This window comes from Oncorhynchus nerka, linkage group LG17 (assembly GCF_034236695.1).
Source record: "Oncorhynchus nerka isolate Pitt River linkage group LG17, Oner_Uvic_2.0, whole genome shotgun sequence".
NCBI lineage: Eukaryota > Metazoa > Chordata > Actinopteri > Salmoniformes > Salmonidae > Oncorhynchus > Oncorhynchus nerka.
Window position 1 is genome coordinate 9,621,238 of NC_088412.1, and position 22,685 is coordinate 9,643,922.

Sequence of the window (22,685 nt, forward strand, 5' to 3'; positions counted from 1 at the left end):
ACCATGTGAGGTTATGACAGAGCCAAGTGACTTGGTGTATAGCGAGAATAGGAGAGGGCCTAGAACAGAGCCCTGGGGGACACCAGTGGTGAGAGCACGTGGTGAGGAGACGGATTCTCGCCACGCCACCTGGTAGGAGCGACCTGTCAGGTAGGACGCAATCCAAGCGTGGGCCGCGCCGGAGATGCCCAACTCGGAGAGGGTGGAGAGGAGGATCTGATGGTTCACAGTATCGAAGGCAGCCGATAGGTCTAGAAGGATGAGAGCAGAGGAGAGAGAGTTAGCTTTAGCAGTGCGGAGCGCCTCCGTGATACAGAGAAGAGCAGTCTCAGTTGAATGACTAGTCTTGAAACCTGACTGATTTGGATCAAGAAGGTCATTCTGAGAGAGATAGCGGGAGAGCTGGCCAAGGACGGCACGTTCAAGGGTTTTGGAGAGAAAAGAAAGAAGGGATACTGGTCTGTAGTTGTTGACATCGGAGGGATCGAGTGTAGGTTTTTTCAGAAGGGGTGCAACTCTCGCTCTCTTGAAGACGGAAGGGACGTAGCCAGCGGTCAGGGATGAGTTGATGAGCGAGGTGAGGTAAGGGAGAAGGTCTCCGGAAATGGTCTGGAGAAGAGAGGAGGGGATAGGGTCAAGCGGGCAGGTTGTTGGGCGGCCGGCCGTCACAAGACGCGAGATTTCATCTGGAGAGAGAGGGGAGAAAGAGGTCAGAGCACAGGGTAGGGCAGTGTGAGCAGAACCAGCGGTGTCGTTTGACTTAGCAAACGAGGATCGGATGTCGTCGACCTTCTTTTCAAAATGGTTGACGAAGTCATCTGCAGAGAGGGAGGAGGGGGGGGAGGGGGAGGAGGATTCAGGAGGGAGGAGAAGGTGGCAAAGAGCTTCCTAGGGTTAGAGGCAGATGCTTGGAATTTAGAGTGGTAGAAAGTGGCTTTAGCAGCAGCGACAGAAGAGGAAAATGTAGAGAGGAGGGAGTGAAAGGATGCCAGGTCCGCAGGGAGGCGTTTTCCTCCATTTCCGCTCGGCTGCCCGGAGCCCTGTTCTGTGAGCTCGCAATGAGTCGTCGAGCCACGGAGCGGGAGGGGAGGACCGAGCCGGCCTGGAGGATATGGGGACATAGAGAGTCAAAGGATGCAGAAAGGGAGGAGAGGAGGGTTGAGGAGGCAGAATCAGGAGATAGGTTGGAGAAGGTTTGAGCAGAGGGAAGAGATGATAGGATGGAAGAGGAGAGAGTAGCGGGGGAGAGAGAGCGAAGGTTGGGACGGCGCGATACCATCCGAGTAGGGGCAGTGTGGGAAGTGTTGGATGAGAGCGAGAGGGAAAAGGATACAAGGTAGTGGTCAGAGACTTGGAGGGGAGTTGCAATGAGGTTAGTGGAAGAACAGCATCTAGTAAAGATGAGGTCGAGCGTATTGCCTGCCTTGTGAGTAGGGGGAAGGTGAGAGGGAGAGGTCAAAAGAGGAGAGGAGTGGAAAGAAGGAGGCAGAGAGGAATGAGTCAAAGGTAGACGTGGGGAGGTTAAAGTCGCCCAGAACTGTGAGAGGTGAGCCGTCCTCAGGAAAGGAGCTTATCAAGGCATCAAGCTCATTGATGAACTCTCCGAGGAACCTGGAGGGCGATAAATGATAAGGATGTTAAGCTTGAAAGGGCTGGTAACTGTGACAGCATGGAATTCAAAGGAGGCGATAGACAGATGGGTAAGGGGAGAAAGAGAGAATGACCACTTGGGAGAGATGAGGATCCCGGTGCCACCACCCCGCTGACCAGAAGCTCTCGGGGTGTGCGAGAACACGTGGGCGGACAAAGAGAGAGCAGTAGGAGTAGCAGTGTTATCTGTGGTGATCCATGTTTCCGTCAGTGCCAAGAAGTCGAGGGACTGGAGGGAGGCATAGGCTGAGATGAACTCTGCCTTGTTGGCCGCAGATCGGCAGTTCCAGAGGCTACCGGAGACCTGGAACTCCACGTGGGTCGTGCGCGCTGGGACCACCAGATTAGGGTGGCCGCGGCCACGCGGTGTGGAGCGTTTGTATGGTCTGTGCAGAGAGGAGAGAACAGGGATAGACAGACACATAGTTGACAGGCTACAGAAAAGGCTACGCTAATGCAAAGGAGATTGGAATGACAAGTGGACTACACGTCTCGAATGTTCAGAAAGTTGAGCTTACGTAGCAAGAATCTTATTGACTAAAATTATTAAAAATGATACAGTACTGCTGAAGTAGGCTAGCTGGCAGTGGCTGCGTTGTTGACTTTGTAGGCTAGCTGGCAGTGGCTGCGAATAATTTTGCACGCCCAATGTTTCAGTTTTTGATTTGTTAAAAAAGTTTGAAATATCCAATAAATGTCGTTCCACTTCATGATTGTGTCCCACTTGTTGTTGATTCTTCACAAAAAAATACAGTTTTATATCTTTATGTTTGAAGCCTGAAATGTGGCAAAAGGTCGCAAAGTTCAAGGGGGCCGAATACTTTCGCAAGGCACTGTAGAGGGTTGATGGTATCAGAATCTCAGAGTGCCAACTACTGCCATTAACTACTACAATTAACTACTGCAATGAACTACTGCCATTAACTACTGCCATTAACTACTGCCATTAACTACTGCCATTAACTACTGCCATTGACTACTGCCATTAACTACTGCCATTGACTACTGCCATTAACTACTACAATTAACTACTGCCATTGACGACTGCCATTAACTACTGCCATTGACTACTGCCATTGACTACTGCCATTAACTACTTCCATTAACTACTGCCATTGACTACTACAATTAACTACTGCCATTAACTACTGCCATTGACTACTACAATTAACTACTGCCATTGACTACTGCCATTGACTACTGCCATTAACTACTACAATTAACTACTGCCATTGACTACTGCCATTAACTACTGCCATTAACTACTGCCATTGACTACTACAATTAACTACTGCCATTAACTACTGCCATTGACTACTACAGTTAACTACTGCCATTAACTACTGCCATTGACTACTGCCATTAACTACTGCCATTGACTACTACAATTAACTACTGCCATTAACTACTGCCATTGACTACTGCCGTTAACTACTGCCATTAACTACTGCCATTGACTACTGCCATTGACTACTGCCATTAACTACTGCCATTGACTACTGCCATTAACTACTGCCATTGACTACTGCCGTTGTGCCCTTGAGCAACTTAACCCAAGCAGCTGACCCTGTGCTGCTCCCAGCCTATGATGGTGTCCGGGTTAGGGGAACAACACAAGACAGCAAAGACTCTTATTCACATTGGACAATTCAATTAATTAATTAATTAATTAATCTCTCTCTCCCTCCCTCCAGGCATGCACACAAGCATCAGTGAGATCCTGAAGGAGAAGACCCTGAAGCCGTCCCGTCGTAGCCTGCCCTGCCTGGCCCAGAGCCAAACCCATCCACAGAACATCAACCACTTCCTGTCTATGCCCCTCACCCCCGACGACAAGCCCCAGACACACCCACAGGCAGGGATTTTATCACGATAATTAGGTCACGATCAGTGTTGATCAGTCAATTCAGAATGTAAACCAAATTCCAATTTCAATCCTAAAGTTAGATTTAGCATCTAAGGGGAGGGGACATTTGACCCATAGACTTGCACTTAACATGCAAAGAGAGGGGGGGAGCTAGCGCCCTCCTTCCACTCCTCGTTCTACTGTTTTTATAGTCTTTTCTAGTATTTTATTAACACAGATTTTACATTTGAATTGCGATTCTCAACTGAGTATATGTCTTCTTCCACCTCTAACCTCATCATCTGCAGTCAGTGCCTCAACTCCAGGTTCAGGACCAAGCCCAGCTGGCTGACCCCTGGGTACAGCACCAAGCCCAGCTGGCTGACCCCTGGCTACAGCACCAGGCCCCGGACCATTGCCAGATCCAGGCACAACACACCCAACCTCTGACCCACAGTCACAGCACTTCCTGCACCCTCATCTCCTCCAAGACAGGTCAGTCAGTCGGTCGGTCAGTTGGTCGATCAGTCGGTCGGTCAGTTGGTCAGTCAGTCGGTCGGTCAGTTGGTCGATCAGTCGGTCGGTCAGTTGGTCGATCAGTCGGTCGGTCAGTTGGTCAGTCAGTCAGTTGGTCAGTCAGTCGGTCGGTCAGTTGGTCGATCAGTCGGTCGGTCAGTTGGTCGATCAGTCGGTCGGTCAGTTGGTCAGTCAGTCGGTCGGTCAGTTGGTCAGTCAGTCAGTTGGTCAGTCAGTCGGTCGGTCAGTTGGTCGATCAGTCGGTCGGTCAGTTGGTCGATCAGTCGATCACTTGGTCAGTTGGTCAGTCGGTCAGTTGGTCAGTCAGTCGGTCGGTCAGTTGGTCAGTTGGTCGATCAGTCAGTCGGTCAGTTGGTCGATTGGTCTGTCTGTCTGTCTGTCTGTCTGTCCGTCTGTCTCTGTCCTCCCACAGCCTGACGGAGATCTATACATGTATAAACACCAAAAATGAAAAGCAGCAGGCGCTTTAATCCACACCAATTTGCAGTGCCTTCACTGCTGTGCATGCGGTTTTAGTGTGTATGTGATTCCTGCAGGAAGTAAACCCATAACTGTAGTTCTAATGAGGCTGTAGAGGGTTGAGGTAGGGTGAGGCCATTATCATATAACGAGGTCATTGTGGTGTGAGGTAGGGGGAGGCCATTATCATATAACGAGGTCATTGTGGTGTGAGGTAGGGGAAGACCATTATCATCTAACGAGGTCATTGTGGTGTGAGGTAGGGGGAGGCCATTATCATCTAATGAGGTCATTGTGGTGTGAGGTAGGGGGAGGCCATTATCATATAACGAGGTCATTGTGGTGTGAGGTAGGGGGAGGCCATTATCATATAACAAGGTCATTGTGGTGTGAGGTAGGGGGAGACCATTATCATCTAACGAGGTCATTGTGGTGTGAGGTAGGGGGAGGCCATTATCATCTAACGAGGTCATTGTGGTGTGAGGTAGGGGGAGGCCATTATCATATAACGAGGTCATTGTGGGTTGATGCAGGGGGAGGCCATTATCATCTAACGAGGTCACTCCTCGCCCCTACCTGGTCTCAAACCAGGGACCCTCTGCACACATCAACAACTGACACCCACGAAGCATCGTTACCCATCGCTCCACAAAAGCCGCGGCCCTTGCAGAGCAAGGGGAACAATTACTTCAAGGTCTCAGAGCGAGTGACGTCACCGATTGAAACGCTATTAGCGCGCACCACCGCTAACTAGCTAGCAATTTCACACCGGTTACATCAGCACAAAAACTGTTTGTTGGGAGCTTCATGAAATGGGTTTCTATAGCCGACCAGCCGTACACAAGCCTATAATCACCATGCGCAATGCCAAGCGTTGGCTGGAATGGTGTAAAGCTTGCCGCCATTGGACTCTGGAGCAGTGGAAATGCGTTCTCTGGAGTGATGAATCACGCTTCGCAATCTGGCTGTCCGATGGACGAATCTGGGTTTGGCACCAGATGGGGGAGACTGGGAGCCAGGCCAAATCGCCCGACATCAGTGCCTGACCTCACTAATGCTCTTGTGGCTGAATGGAAGCAAGTCCCAACAGCAATGTTCCAACATCTAGTGGGAAGCTTTCCCAGAAGAGTGGAGGCTGTTATAGCAACGAAGGGGGGACCAACACCATATTAATGTTGTTGTGGCGGCAGGGTAGCCTAGTGGTTAGAGTGTAGAGGTGGCAGCGTAGCCTAGTGGTTAGAGTGTAGAGGTAGCAGGTAGCCTAGTGGTTAGAGCGTTGTACTAGTAACCGCAAGGTTGCAAGTTCAAATCCCCAAGCTGACATGGTACAAATCTGTCGTTCTGCCCCTGAACTGTTCCTAGTTGAAAATAAGAATTTGTTCTTAACTGACTTGCCTAATAAAATAAAGGTAATGCCCAAAGACCATGATTTTGTAATGAAATGTTCGCCGAGCAGTGTGCAGATACTGTTGGCCAGAAACCAACGAAATTAAAACACTTCAGTGAATAATAATTAATAATAATGAATAATAACAATCAGGATGTTGTGTACAATGAATGATGTACATAAACCCTGGTTTGCTGACGTTATGTATTGGCCATTGAGAGGCTTTGAAGCCAACGGTCGGCTATATTGGCTCTCCCCAGTAGAAGCAGTGTTCCATAGGAATCAATGGAATTTACAGTATTTACAATGAAATGTTTCAAGGACAAAATTACATGTATATAAGAATTGTTGTTGTTGTAGTGCAGACAGTAACATTAGTACTCTCTGAAAAGAATACTTTAAAGATTATGTTTATGTTTAGCTCACGTGATCTAATTTAAAAGTATGCATTAAAGTGTCTGTAATAAATGTGTCAAGAAATAATGTAGACTAAACATTAATAAATGTATTTATATATAGCTTCCAAACATGTTTTACAAATGAGGAGTAGGAGTACTAAAGATGGAGTACTAAAGAGTACTAAAGATGCTTCAGTACAGCGCCCCCTGTCTGTCATCCAGGGTTTATACACATCGTTGTGTCCAATGGGGTAAATGCAGATGGGGCCAATCCCATGCTTCTGTCTCTCTATTTGTAGCCACTATGCTGCATCAGTTGGGTAATAAAGCCTATTGCTAATAGCACATCTGATGATAATATTTATATATATATTTCATTTCTGGAGGTGGAAATTGTATTTTAGATGATGTCGGCATCGTACATAAAAAAATATATATAAAAAAATGTTTTGGAGTAGAATGTCCATTTTAAAAAGTCTCCAGAACTGAGCTTCTCAGTCCTTCTACATAAAAATGATCCCTAAGCATGGTAACTGGAATTGGAATTGGTTTAAAACATGTACAAAATTGATCCTCTTTCCCTAAAAGCATGATGGTCATTTTGCCCCCCCCCCCCCCCCCTCGCAGACAATCGACCTGAGAACGACTTCAGTTTCAGTCATGGGATGTTTTGTTGTTGTTACTTGAACCCCTGTGATAACATGTTATAGGGGTTTTATTCATTGTTGATCAGACTGTATAAATCCTGTTATGTGCCATATTAGAAAATATGAAGTGGATATTCAATTAACATAGATTTTCATGTAGGGAGAAGAAATAAAATCATTCACCTCTAATGATGAAATCTGTAGCGGTAGGAGAATTCACTCAAAAGACCATTCACATTCAAATGAGTAGTTTAGCATGACTCAGACGTCTCTGTGCATCCGAAATGGCACCCTATTACCCTACATAGAGCACTAGTTTGCACCTAGGGCTCTGGTCGAAAGTAGTGCACTGTGTAGGTAACAGCCTCTGTCTATTCTGAGCAGAGAACAATACACCCTGGTGTCAGATCCGTTTGTACCGTCAGATCTGTGACGAAGGCTAGTTCAAAATACGATCGTGGCGCAGAACTCGTGGAACTAACGTTCCCCGTCTCTCAAGGTCACGTTTGGGTCATCGCTAAAGACTGAGAGGATCCTAAAGAGCTGAGCTCTGTCCGAAAATCCCCTTCGTTTGGATTAAAGAAAACTGATAAAACATTCCGGACTTCTTTCAGACTCTGGCGATGGCAGAACGACCGACATGATTTAGCTTTGAACTCCCACTCATCCCTTTTCCCCCGATGCTTCCATAGGGGTAGTGTCCCAAATGACTCCCTATTCCGTATGTAGTGCACTACTTTAGACCAGAGCTCTATGGACCCTTTGGTCAACAGTAGTGCACCACTTTTAGGGAATAGGGAGTCATTTGGGACGCATCCCCAGAGTAGAAAGTCTTCACAGAATTAACACGGACCTTTCTCCCACCTCCATACATGACATTGATTGTTATAAAGGGCATTTTAATCATGTTTACATATCTTTCATTACTCATCTCATATGTACAGTGGAAGTCTGAAGTTTATATACTCCTTAGCCGAATACATTTAAACTCAGTTTTTCACAATTCCTGACATTTAATCCTAGTAAAAAAAATCCTTGTCTTAGGTCAGTTAGGATGACCACTTTATTTTAAGAATGTGAAATGTCAGAATAATAGTAGAGAGAATTTTTTTTTTATGTTTACATATCTTGCGTTACTTATCTCATGTGTATATACTGTATTCTATATTACCTACTGCATCTTAGCCTATGCCTCTGTCATTGCTCATCTCATATACTGTATTCTATACTTATCTACTGTATCTTAGCCTATGCCTCTGTCATTGCTCATCTCATATACTGTATTCTATACTTATCTACTGTATCTTAGCCTATGCCTCTGTCATTGCTCATCCATATATTTATATATTCTTAATTCCATTCCTTAGATTTGTGTGTATTAGGTATTTGTTAGATATTACTTGTTAGGTATTGCTGCACTTTTGGGAACTAGAAGCACAAGCATTTCACTACACTCGCAATAACATCTGCTAACCATGTGTATGTGACAATACAATTTGATTAGATTTGATTGAAGCCGAACAAATACAGGTAACTAACTACATTACCAGTTGGTTAGAATGCAGCGCTAACAATGCTAAGGTTGTGACTGCAATTCCTGCAGCAATCACATAGTGTAGGCTTATGGGGATAATAGGGTATGCTCCCTGTCCTGTCCACTTCACCACCTCGTGTACTGTGTTGGTCTGTCTATGGCAGAAGCAGTGAAGGACCGTTATGTATGGAAGGAATAGCAATGTTCAAGCATTACCTTTATACCTAAAGTAACCACATGTCCTGACCACTGCTCATTCGGTCTGTCTAGGTCTGACAGAAGGTGTCAAGGACCACTACGAGGAGGAGGCAGAAGCTAGTACGTACGAGGCAGGAAGGACAGACGAGTCGTTTCTCATTCATAAACCTGCCACCCGAGCTAAATTAGAGGCACGCGTAGATTCGCTTCAGGTACCGTATGCACACACACACACACACACACACACACACACACACACACACACACACACACACACACACACACACACACACACACACACACACACACACACACACACACACACACACACACAAAAACACACACACACAAACACACACACAGAGACACACACCCTCACCCAATAACCAGAATGACATTGCACCAATCTTTTCCAATGTCTCACAGTTATGCAGCTTATGAATGGGTTATGAATGCCTTATGTAGGTATCCTAATCAGGTTCACTGATAAACACATATTTCCGTAGGGGACCAACCCTGGGCAGCCGTCCGGTCTGCTGTTCAGAGATGGGAAGAAGCGTATCGATTACATCCTGGTCTATAAGAAGTCCAGTCCTCTGGTGGAAAAGAGAGTCACCTTTGAGAGGAATCTGAGAGCTGAGGGGCTGATGCTGGAGAAAGAGGTAGGGTAGACTTACATGCTCTAATATACCATAGTATACAGGAAATATCTGGTGTTGTAGTAATCCAGTCCACATAGTCTCGGTCTCTAGTGCAGTCTCCAGACCAGATATCGAGTGTCTCGGTCTCTAGTGCGGTCTCCAGACCAGATATCGAGTGTCTCAGTCTCTAGTGCGGTCTCCAGACTAGATATTGAGTGTCTCGGTCTCTAGTGCAGTCTCCAGACTAGATATTGAGTGTCTCGGTCTCTAGTGCGGTCTCCAGACTAAATATCAAGTGTCTCGGTCTCTAGTGCGGTCTCCAGACCAGATATCGAGTGTCTCGGTCTCTAGTGCAGTCTCCAGACTAGATATCGAGTGTCTCGGTCTCTAGTGCAGTCTCCAGACCAGATATCGAGTGTCTCGGTCTCTAGTGCAGTCTCCAGACTAGATATCGAGTGTCTCGGTCTCTAGTGCAGTCTCCAGACCAGATATTGAGTGTCTCGGTCTCTAGTGCAGTCTCCAGACCAGATATTGAGTGTCTCGGTCTCTAGTGCAGTCTCCAGACCAGACCAAATCAAATCAAATTTATTTATAAAGCCCTTCTTACATCAGCTGATATCTCAAAGTGCTGTACAGAAACCCAGCCTAAAACTCCAAACAGCAAGCAAAGCAGGTGTAGAAGCACAGTGGCTAGGAAAAACTCCCTAGAAAGGCCAAAACCTAGGAAGAAACCTAGAGAGGAACCAGGCTATGAGGGGTGGCCAGTCCTCTTCTGGCTGTGCTGGGTGGAGATCATAACAGAACATGGCCAAGATGTTCAAATGTTCATAAATTCATAATAATCACAGTAGTTGTCGAGGGTGCAACAGGTCAGCACCTCAGGAGTAAATGTCAGTTGGCTTTTCATAGCCGATCATTCAGAGTATCTCTACCGCTCCTGCTGTCTCTAGAGAGTTGAAAACAGCAGGTCTGGGACAGGTAGCACGTCCGGTGAACAGGTCAGGGTTCCATAGCCACAGGCAGAACAGTTGAAACTGGAGCAGCAGCACGGCCAGCTGGACTGGGGACAGCAAGGAGTCATCATGCCAGGTAGTCCTGAAGCATGATCCTAGGGCTCAGGTCCTCCGAGAGAGAGAAAGAGAGAAAGAGATAATTAGAGAGAGTATACTTAAATTCACACAGGACAACAGATAAGACAGGGGCAATACTCCAGATATATCAAACTGACCCTAGCCCCCCGACACATAAACTACTGCAGCATAAATACTGGAGGCTGAGACAGGAGGGGTCAGGAGACACTGTGGCCCCATCCGATGATACCCCCGGACAGGGCCAAACTGTCAGGATATAACCCCAGCCACTTTGCCAAAGCACAGCCCCCACACCACTAGAGAGATATCTTCATCTTCAACCACCAACTTACCATCCTGAGACCAGGCTGAGTATAGCCCACAAAGATCTCCGCCACGGCACAACCCAAGGGGTGGCGCCAACCCAGACAGGAAGATCACGTCAGTGACTCAACCCACTCAAGTGACGCACCCCAAATGTTGTTCTGAAAGATGAATACAGAAATACGGGATATTTTGAACTCTTATTATGGTCTTGAATAGGACTCACATTTTTTGGGTCACGGTCTTGTCCACCTCCCGGTCTCGGTCTTGACTCGGACCCCCCCACCCCCTCTGGTGTCGGTCTTGACTCTGCCCCCTCCCCCCTCTGGTCTCGGTCTTGTCTCGGCCCCCTTCCGGTCTCGGTCTTGACTCGGCCCCCTCCGGTCTCGGTCTTGACTCGGCCCCCTACCCCGTCCGGTCTTGATCTTGACTCAGCCCCCTACCCCCTCCGGTCTTGGTCTTGACTCGCCCCCTACCCCTCCGGTCTTGATCTTGACTCGGCCCCTACCCTCCGGTCTCGGTCTTGACTCGGCCCCCTACCCCCTCCGGTCTTGATCTTGACTCGGCCCCCTACCCCCTCCGGTCTCGGTCTTGACTCGACCCCCCCACCCCCTCCGGTCTCGGTCTTGACTCGGCCCCCTACCCCCTCCGGTCTTGATCTTGACTCGGCCCCTCCGATCCAACAGGTCCCAGACGTGCTCAAAGGGATTGAGATCCGGGCTCTTTGCTGGCCATGGCAGAACACTGACATTCCTGTCTTGCAGGAAATCACGCACAGAACGAGCAGAATGGCTGGTGGCATTGTCATGCTGGAGGGTCATGTCAGGATGAGCTTTCAGTAAGGGTACCACACGAGGAAGGAGGATGTCTTCCCTGTAACGCACAGAGTTGAGATTGCTTGCAATGACAACAAGCTCAGTCCGATGATGCTGTGACACAGCGCCCCAGACCATGACGGACCCTCCACCTCCAAGTCGATCCCGCTCCAGAGTACAGGCCTCGGTGTAACGCTCATTCCTTCAACGATAAACGTGAATCCGACCATCACCCCTGGTGAGACAAAACCGCGACTCGTCAGCAAAGAGCACTTTGTGCCAGTCCTGTCTGGTCCGGCAACGGGGGGTTTGTGCCCACAGGGAATGTTGTTGCTGGTGATGTCTGGTGAGGACCTGCCTTACAACAGGCCTACAAGCCCTCAGTCCAGCCTCTCTCAGCCTATTGCGGACAGTCTGAGAACTGATGGTGGGTTTGTGCCCATAGGGAATGTTGTTGCTGGTGATGTCTGGTGTGGACCTGCCTTACTACAACAGACCTACATGCCCTCAGTCCAGCCTCTCTCAGTCTATTGCGGACAGTCTTGAGCACTGATGGAGGGATTGTGCCCATAGGGAACGTTGTTGCTGGTGATGTCTGGTGTGGACCTGCCTTACAACAGGCCTACATGCCCTCAGTCCAGCCTCTCTCAGCCTATTGCGGACAGTCTGAGCACTGATGGAGGGATTGTGCGTTCCTCGTGTAACTCAGGCAGTTGTTATTGCCATCCTGTACCTGTCCCGCAGGTGTCATGTTCGGATGTACCTATCCTGTGCAGATGTTGTTACACGTGGTCTGCCATTGCGAGGACGATCAGCTGTCCATCTTGTCTACCTCTAGCGCTGTCTTAGGCGTCTCACAGTACGCACATTGCAATTTATTTCCCTGACCACATCTGCAGTCCTCATGCTTCCTTGCAGCATGCCTAAGGCACGTTCACGCAGGTGGGCAGGGATGCTGGACATCTTCCTTTTGGTGTTTATCAGAGTCAGTAGAAAAGTCTCTTTAGTGTCCTAAGTTTTCATAACTGTGACCTTAATTGCCTACCGTCTGTAAGCTGTTAGTGCCTGAACGACCGTCCCACAGGTGCATGTTCATTAATTGTTTATCGTTTAATTAATGAACATGGTCCTAAATGATATCATAACCGCCATTGATTAAAAAAACAATACTGTGCAGCCATCTTCAGGGCTGGCCTGTTGTCCGGGCCTCTGGTAGTCTCTACGGAGGTGCCACAGGGTTCAAATCTCGGGCCGACTCTTTTCTCTGTATATATCAATGATGTCACTATTGCTGCTGGTGATTCTCTGATCCACCTCTACGCAGACGACGCCATTCCGTATACATCTGGCCCTTCTTTGGACACTGTGAAATGTAAAAAATAAAAAAAATAAAAAAATTGAACAGGCATGGGAAACAGTGTTTAAACCCTTTACAATGAAGATCTGTGAAGTTATTTAGGATTTTTTACGAATTATCTTTGAAAGACAGGGTCCTGAAAAAGGGCCGTTTCATTTTAGTACATACTCTTTCCCATATTCTCCCTTCAGCTCTGTATTAATGACTCTTTGTCTTTGTAACTGGCTACAGAAACTAGAGTTATACCCACTTTTTAGACAATGCCCTGAATTTGTTTTATTTATCTAGGGTAGCCTAGTGGTTAGAGAGTTGGACTAGTAACTGAAAGGTTGCAAGTTCAAATCCCCGAGCTGACAAGGTACAAATCTGTTGTTCTGCCCCTGAACAGACAGTTAACCCACTTTTCCTAGGCCGTCATTGAAAATAAGAATTTGTTCCTAACTAACTTGCCTAGTTAAAAAAAAGAAAAAGATAAGTGCTTTGTGGCACTCGTGAGTATTTTCTCAAATATTGTCATCAGATTGTTAGATACTAGTTTTTTTTTTCAGTCACAAGCTAATTTCTAGTTTTGTGCCCTCTCGAAAGCCGTCTCTGACCAACACCGACATCATGTTTGTGAAGATCCACGCTCCCTGGGACACTCTCTGTAAATACGCTGAGCAGATGAATATCAGGATGCCATTCAGGTAGCACTTCATAAGAATACCTTCTTCATAATGCATCATAAACACATTTATAAGTAAATACGCTGAGCAGATGAATATCAGAATGCCATTCAGGTAGCACTTCATAAGAATACCTACTTATATAATGCATCATAAACATATTTATAAGGGTTATGAGCTATACATAATGCATTATAATGCACGACATAAGCGTTAATAACTGCTCATCAAACATCTGTAAACAACAGCACATTCAATAAAGCATTAGGACTATTTGTATGGCTTGATCTGTTGGATTGTTCGACCCATCCCACAATATCTCATGTATTGTTATTTATCTTTCAGAAAAAAAAGTTACTTTACAGATTGGAAGAGCAAAACTATGGGCAGGTAAGTGGATTTTCAGTGTGATCGTAAAGTTCAGCCACAGTCTGCTGCTGAGCTGACTGGCTGAGCTGACTGGCTGAGCACTGCGGAGCACTTCTAATGAAATACACCTTCGGCAGCATTCAGCACAGCTGGAGTGACTCTGTTCTCTCAAGATGAGAGCTCTAGTTGTTATTTTATGATGCAGCCATCATCATCCTTCAGGGAGTTAGATTATCTAGCTGTTTTAAGATGCAGCCATCATCATCCATCAGGGAGTTAGATGATCTAGCTGTAAGATGGAGCCATCATCAGCCGTCAGGGAGTTAGAAGATCTAGCTGTTATTTTATGATGTAGCCATTATTGAGCATCAGGGAGTTAGAAGATCTAGCTGTAAGATACAGCCATCATCATCCATCAGGGAGTTAGAAGATCTAGCTGTTATTTTATGATGTAGCCATTATTGAGCATCAGGGAGTTAGAAGATCTAGCTGTAAGATACAGCCATCATCATCCATCAGGGAGTTAGATTATCTAGCTGTAAGATACAGCCATCATCATCCATCAGGGAGTTAGAAGATCTAGCTGTTATTTTATGATGTAGCCATTATTGAGCATCAGGGAGTTAGAAGATCTAGCTGTAAGATACAGCCATCATCATCCATCAGGGAGTTAGATTATCTAGCTGTAAGATACAGCCATCATCATCCATCAGGGAGTTAGAAGATCTAGCTGTTATTTTATGATGTAGCCATTATTGAGCATCAGGGAGTTAGAAGATCTAGCTGTAAATACAGCCATCATCATCCTTCAGGGAGTTAGATTATCTAGCTGTTATTTTATGATGTAGCCATCATCAGCCGTCAGGGAGTTAGAAGATCTAGCTGTTATTTTATGATGTAGCCATCATCAGCCGTCAGGGAGTTAGAAGATCTAGCTGTTATTTTATGATGCAGCCATCATCCTTCAGGGAGTTAGATGATCTAGCTGTTATTTTATGATGTAGCCATTATTGAGCATCAGGGAGTTACTTGCCTATCTTCCCCTCTACTCCTGTACTCTCTAAACAAAGCATGGAAGAGGTTAACTGTCATTTAATCACAGAGGGTGAATGGGTCAAACTGTTATTTAGCTCTACCCCCAGGGGACTTCATTCAGGATTTTATTAATTAGTTCAGGATTAGTTTATCTATTTAAACATGTTCTGTTGTGTGTAAGAATGTGCGATTTAAGCTCTGTTAAGACCAATAAGTCACCCCGAATAAAGTAAATGAATCATAATGATGCAGTCACCCGATGGAGACGTTTATGGAGGTTTAGAAAGACCGTTGTAATTATAGGACTATAACGTTCTGTTTGTGTAGAAAGTATAAACAGTTAAAATGTATGTCATTGTGGACACTAATGTGAGGCAGTTTACTCTGGTTGAGCCAGGCTAACTACTCATTTTTATCACTAAGCAAACACAACAATCTCTAGGATAATCCTCGTAATTAATTCATCAATACTCTATTTTCTGTTGTTTCTCCCTGCAGCCGGTTTCATCTGAGGTGTCGTCAGATAAAGAGTTGGTTACCCAGGAACCCCATGAAGCTGGACAAAGAGGCCTTACCTGACCTAGAGGAGACAGACTGCTATACAGCCCCCTTCAGCAGGGCACGCATGCACCAGTATGTTCTATACCTATACCCTAACCCTTACCTGACCTAGAGGAGACAGACTGCTACACAGCCCCCTTCAGCAGGGCACGCATGCACCAGTATGTTCTATACCTAAACCCTAACCCTTACCTGACCTAGAGGAGACAGACTGCTTAACCTAACCCCCTAACCTAACCCCCTAACCTAACCCCCTAACCTAACCTAAACCCTGATCTAACACCCTAACCTAACACCCTAACCTAACCTCCTAACCTAACACCCTAACCTAACCCCCTAACCTAACCTAACACCCTAACCTTAACCCTACCTTTAACCTAACCTAGAGGAGACAGACTGCTACACAGCCCCGTTCAGCAGGGCAAACATGCGACAGTGGGTTAAACACACACATGCGCATACACACACACACACACACACACACACACACACACACACACACACACACACACACACACACACACACACACACACACACACACAGCTACACAGCTCTAACAGCTTGTGAATAGGGATAGAATAGATAGACTGGGTTATTTGTATTCTATGATGTGTGTTTGTATAGGCTGCATTGGAGAGTAGAGGAGGACATGATAAAGGCTATCATAATACAGCCTACAGCCGCGGTAACTGGTTCTGTTATGACAACCCCTAATCTCCCTTTCTTAACTCTTTTGTTTTCATCTCCTCATCTCATTCTGCCATTTTCTTTTCGTCTCGTCTCATTCTGCCATTTTCTCTTAATCTCGTCTCATTCTGCCATTTTGTTTTAATCTCATCACTTTCTGCCAGTTTGTTTTCATCTCCTCATCTCATTCTGCCATTTTCTTTTCGTCTCGTCTCATTCTGCCATTTTGTTTTAATCTCATCACTTTCTGCCAGTTTGTTTTCATCTCCTCATCTCATTCTGCCATTTTCTTTTCGTCTCGTCTCATTCTGCCATTTTGTTTTAATCTCATCACTTTCTGCCAGTTTGTTTTCATCTCCTCATCTCATTCTGCCATTTTCTTTTCATCTCCTCAGCTCTTTCTGCCAGTTTGGTTTCATCTCTTCATCTCTTTGACAACCTTTGTTCTTCAAATAAACATTTACTGGTCCTGGAAAGCTTTGCTATTTTAGTGGGAAGTTTATTAGATGAAGAGGTATTGATATGTTTTAAGAATGTGATTGACTGCTGACTGCCTTTTATAAGATCTTAGTTGTTGGTTTCTTCTCTCCTCAGTTTTACAACTATGGATTCTTGTCTAGCAGGCTTGGCGGTTAACTGAGAGCAGATACTTTAGAAAAACTAGATGATTACTTCTTGGATTACTTTTAAATTCAGAAAGGATGTTTGCGAGAGAAAAAAATCATTACGACACCTTTCAGTTTACTCAAAGACATTCAATTCAGCGCTGAAAAAATACCCAAGTTTAAGTTTGTTCCACCTGAGTGAGTCTGACCACAAGTCAGAAACCACTATGATGTCAGAGACCACTGTGATGTCAGAGACCACTGTGATGTCAGAGACCACTATGACAACACACCAAATCTTTTTTTTGTCTTATTCTAATGCCTGTTAAGGGGGAAAGTATTCATAAAGTAACTGAAGGTAATCCAATGACATTTTCTGAGTTTGGGTAATCCCAAAATTACGTTGCTGATTAACATTTGGGACAGGGAACTAGTAACTGTAACTGATTACAAAAAATAAAGTAACCTATCAAACCCTGCTGTCTAGAATGAATGATCATGTGTACTATATCATAAATCTTTAGCAAATCCTTGCTAATGAGCCACTTTCGAACCCCCCCCCCCAAGTGGGTTAACCCCATTGGAGCGATGCATAGTGGGACTGCCTTTCACGCCAGTGACCAGGGCTCTGTTCCCACATCCTCTTTTTGCTATAAAAGACAATGATGACTTGTTTGTTTGTTTTACTCTCTTCTCTCAGTTTTACCATCAACAACAGACATACGTTCTTCTCCAACTCTACCAGAAGCAGAATAGTCCACCATGTTCTCCAACGCACCAAGTATGAGGACGGGAAGTCTAAGATGGGTACGGAGCTACAGTATCCATATCTATCTATCTATCTATCTATCTATCTATCTATCTATCTATCTATCTATCTATCTATCTATCTATCTATCTATCTATCTATCTATCTATCTATCTATCTACTTTATAGGTATACTTTAAATATTGGGGGTTGTCCTTAAATCTTATTGCATCTTAGGCTTTGAAACACCCTGTGTAGACTCAATGTTCATTGTACAAAACAAAATGCAGTATTTTACAATGTGAAATACAGTGACTGTGAATGATAATCCAATAATACTACAGTTCAACGTGATGGTACATAATACCAATCATCATAGTATTACTGTATATCCAGTACTATTCTCAGCAACAAAAACAAACGTCCTCTCACTGTCAACTGTGTTTATTTTCAGCAAACTTAACATGTGTAAATATTTGTATAAATATTTGTATGAACAAAATTCAACAACTGAGACATACACTGAACAAGTTCCACAGACATGTGACTAACATGTGACTAACATAAATGGAATAATGTGTCCCTGAACAAAAGGGGGAGGGGGGTCTAAATCAAAATTAACAGTCAGTATCTGGTGTGGCCACCAGCTGCATTAGGTACTGCAGTGCATCTCCTCATGGACTGCACCAGATTTGCCAGTTCTTGCTGTGAGATGTGTCGGGTTCACCTTGGGGTCATGACAGGGGCTGTACCAAATGTTTGATGTATTATAATAATATATCATAATAATTGATTATGCTTATGTTGTATTAATAGAAGGGTAAGGGTTATAAGACCCCTCCCCCTTACATTTATAGGGTCCTAGACTACAGATGAACAATATATATATGCATTATAAGGTTTAATATTGTTCCACAGTATTTTCTAGTCTCTGTCTCTTATAAAGAAACGGTCTGAGAGATGTGTGACTGAGACAGAACTCTGCAAGGAAGTGAAAGAGATAAGAGACTAGTCAGACATTCCAATATAAATCAACTTGGGGACATTTACTGCTGAGCCTTTCGATAACACTGAAACTCTTGTTTGTATAGCTGTGTGTGCATGGCATTGGTCTCATGAGTAGAAGGTAATGATGTAGGCAGGGACCGGGGGCTTAATAAAATAACTTGGACCCTTTGCTATTGTGCAGAACTTACTGGGAAACGTGTGCTATGTTCCTGTTGTCAACTTCTGTCTGCAATTGCGTTAATAAAGGTTTTTGATTGATTTTCTTAAAGATATTGTCTGGTGTATCTCGGGCATTTGCTGTTGCCATCCTGTACCTGTCCCGCAGGTGTCATGTTCGGATGTACCATTTACATTTACATTTAAGTCATTTAGCAGACACTCTTATCCAGAGCGACTTACAAATTGGTGCTTTCACCTTATGACATCCAGTGGAACAGCCACTTTACAATAGTGCATCTAGGTCTTTTAAGGGGAGGGGGTGAGAAGGATTACTTTATCCTATCCTAGGTATTCCTTAAAGAGGTGGGGTTTCAGGTGTCTCCGGAAGGTGGTGATTGACTCCGCTGTCCTGGCGTCGTGAGGGAGTTTGTTCCACCATTGGGGGGCCAGAGCAGCGAACAGTTTTGACTGGGCTGAGCGGGAACTGTACTTCCTCAGTGGTAGGGAGGCGAGCAGGCCAGAGGTGGATGAACGCAGTGCCCTTGTTTGGGTGTAGGGCCTGATCAGAGCCTGAGGTACTGAGGTGCCGTTCCCCTCACAGCTCCGTAGGCAAGCACCATGGTCTTGTAGCGGATGCGAGCTTCAACTGGAAGCCAGTGGAGAGAGCGGAGGAGCGGGGTGACGTGAGAGAACTTGGGAAGGTTGAACACCAGACGGGCTGCGGCGTTCTGGATGAGTTGTAGGGGTTTAATGGCACAGGCAGGGAGCCCAGCCAACAGGGAGTTGCAGTAATCCAGACGGAGATGACAAGTGCCTGGATTAGGACCTGCGCCGCTTCCAGTGTGAGGCAGGGTCGTACTCTGCGGATGTTGTAGAGCATGAACCTACAGGAACGGGCCACCGCCTTGATGTTATTTGAGAACGACAGGGTGTTGTCCAGGATCACGCCAAGGTTCTTAGCGCTCTGGGACGAGGACACAATGGAGTTGTCAACCGTGATGGCGAGATCATGGAACGGGCAGTCCTTCCCCGGGAGGAAGAGCAGCTCCGTCTTGCCGAGGTTCAGCTTGAGGTGATGATCCGTCATCCACACTGATATGTCTGCCAGACATGCAGAGATGCGATTCGCCACCTGGTCGTCAGAAGGGGGAAAGGAGAAGATTAATTGTGTGTCGTCTGCATAGCAATGATAGGAGAGACCATGTGAGGTTATGACAGAGCCAAGTGACTTGGTGTATAGCGAGAATAGGAGAGGGCCTAGAACAGAGCCCTGGGGGACACCAGTGGTGAGAGCACGTGGTGAGGAGACGGATTCTCGCCACGCCACCTGGTAGGAGCGACCTGTCAGGTAGGACGCAATCCAAGCGTGGGCCGCGCCGGAGATGCCCAACTCGGAGAGGGTGGAGAGGAGGATCTGATGGTTCACAGTATCGAAGGCAGCCGATAGGTCTAGAAGGATGAGAGCAGAGGAGAGAGAGTTAGCTTTAGCAGTGCGGAGCGCCTCCGTGATACAGAGAAGAGCAGTCTCAGTTGAATGACTAGTCTTGAAACCTGACTGATTTGGATCAAGAAGGTCATTCTGAGAGAGATAGCGGGAGAGCTGGCCAAGGACGGCACGTTCAAGAGTTTTGGAGAGAAAAGAAAGAAGGGATACTGGTCTGTAGTTGTTGACATCGGAGGGATCGAGTGTAGGTTTTTTCAGAAGGGGTGCAACTCTCGCTCTTGAAGACGGGAGGGACGTAGCCAGCGGTCAGGGATGAGTTGATGAGCGAGGTGAGGTAAGGGAGAAGGTCACCGGAGATGGTCTGGAGAAGAGAGGAGGGGATAGGGTCAAGCGGGCAGGTTGTTGGGCGGCCGGCCGTCACAAGACGCGAGATGTCATCTGGAGAGAGAGGGGAGAAAGAGGTCAGAGCACAGGGTAGGGCAGTGTGAGCAGAACCAGCGGTGTCGTTTGACTTAGCAAACGAGGATCGGATGTCGTCGACCTTCTTTTCAAAATGGTTGACGAAGTCATCTGCAGAGAGGGAGGAGGGGGAGGGGAGGAGGATTCAAGAGGGAGGAGAAGGTGGCAAAGAGCTTCCTAGGGTTAGAGGCAGATGCTTGGAATTTAGAGTGGTAGAAAGTGGCTTTAGCAGCAGAGACAGAGGAGGAAAATGTAGAGAGGAGGGAGTGAAAGGATGCCAGGTCCGCAGGGAGGCGAGTTTTCCTCCATTTCCACTCGGCTGCCCGGAGCCCTGTACAGGAGCCCTGTACCAATCCTGTGCAGGTGTTGTTGCACATGGTCTGCCACTGTGTGGACGATCAGCTGTCCGTAGCGCTGTCTTAGGCATCTCAAAGTACGGACATTGCAATTTATTGCCCTGGCCACATCTGCAGTCCTCATGCCTCCTTGCAGCATGTCTAAGGCACATTCATGCAGATGAGCAGGGACCCTGGGCATCTTTCTTTTGGTGTTTTTCATAGTCAGTAGAAAGTGTCCTAAGTTTCCATAACTGTGACCTTAATTGCCTGCCGTCTGTAAGCTGTTAGTGTCTTAACGACCGTTCCACAGGTGCATGTTCATTAATTGTGTATGGTTCATTGAACAAACATGGGAAACAGTGTTTAAACCCTTTACAGTGACAATCTGTGAAGTTATTTGGATTTTTAGGAATGATCTTTGACAGACAGGGTCCTGAAAAAGAGACGTTTCTTTTTTTGCTGAGTTTAGATCTGAAACACAAAAGTATGTGGAAACCCTTTCAAATGTCTGAGTTTATATATCCGGTAATATATATCCAATACTATATATTCAGTACTATATATCCAATACTATATATCCAGTACTATATATCCTGTACTACATATCCAGTACTACTATATCCAGTACTATATATCCAGTACTATATATCCTGTACTATATATCCAGTACTATATATCCTGTACTATATATCCAGTACTACTATATCCAGTACTACTATATCCAGTACTATATATCCAGTACTATATAACCAGTACTATATATCCAGTACGACTATATCCAGTACTATATATCCAGTACTACTATATCCAGTACTATATATCCAGTACTATATATCCAGTACTATATATCTAGTACTACTATATCCAGTACTACTATATTCAGTACTATATATCCAGTACTATATATTTAGTACTACTATATCCAGTACTACTATATCCAGTACTACTATATCCAGTACTATATATCCAGTACTATATATCCTGTACTATATATCCAGTACTACTATATCCAGTACTATATATCCAGTACTATATAACCAGTACTACTATATCCAGTACTATATATCCAGTACTATATATCCAGTACTATATATTTAGTACTACTATATCCAGTACTACTATATCCAGTACTATATATCCAGTACTATATATTTAGTACTACTATATCCAGTACTACTATATCCAGTACTACTATAGCCAGTACTATATATCCAGTACTATATCCAGTACTACTATATCCAGTACTATATATCCAGTACTACTATATCCAGTACTATATATCCAGTACTACTATATCCATTACTATATATCCAATACTATATATCCAGTACTATATATCCAGTACTACTGTATCCAGTACTATATATCCAGTACTACTATATCCAGTACTATATATCCAGTAATACAGTGGGGCAAAAACATATTTAGTCAGCCACCAATTGTGCAAGTTCTCCCACTTAAAAAGATGAGAGAGGCCTGTAATTTTCATCATAGGTACACTTCAACTATGACAGACAAAATGAGAAAAAAAATCCAGAAAATCCCATTGTAGGATTTTTTATGAATTTATTTGCAAATTATGGTGGAAAATAAGTATTTGGTCAATAACAAAAGTTTATCTCAATACTTTGTTATATACCCTTTGTTGGCAATGACAGAGGTCAAACGTTTTCTGTAAGTCTTCACAAGGTTTACACACGCTGTTGCTGGTATTTTGGCCCATTCCTCCATGCAGATCTCCTC

General features: G+C 45.2%; 1 protein-coding gene across 1 annotated transcript in view; it reads left to right on the plus strand.

Annotated features, from left to right (window-relative positions):
* Nucleotides 1-3,346: 3,346 nt before the first annotated feature.
* The window catches only part of ano3 (anoctamin 3), an 84,570-nt gene continuing 65,231 nt past the window's right edge, over nt 3,347-22,685 (plus strand). The window contains exons 1-8 of the mRNA XM_065002936.1: nt 3,347-3,493; nt 3,934-3,991; nt 8,738-8,868; nt 9,163-9,318; nt 13,449-13,549; nt 13,874-13,918; nt 15,431-15,565; nt 17,487-17,593. Coding sequence (XP_064859008.1) covers nt 3,347-3,493; nt 3,934-3,991; nt 8,738-8,868; nt 9,163-9,318; nt 13,449-13,549; nt 13,874-13,918; nt 15,431-15,565; nt 17,487-17,593 — 880 coding nt within the window. The remainder of the gene's footprint in view (nt 3,494-3,933; nt 3,992-8,737; nt 8,869-9,162; nt 9,319-13,448; nt 13,550-13,873; nt 13,919-15,430; nt 15,566-17,486; nt 17,594-22,685) is intronic.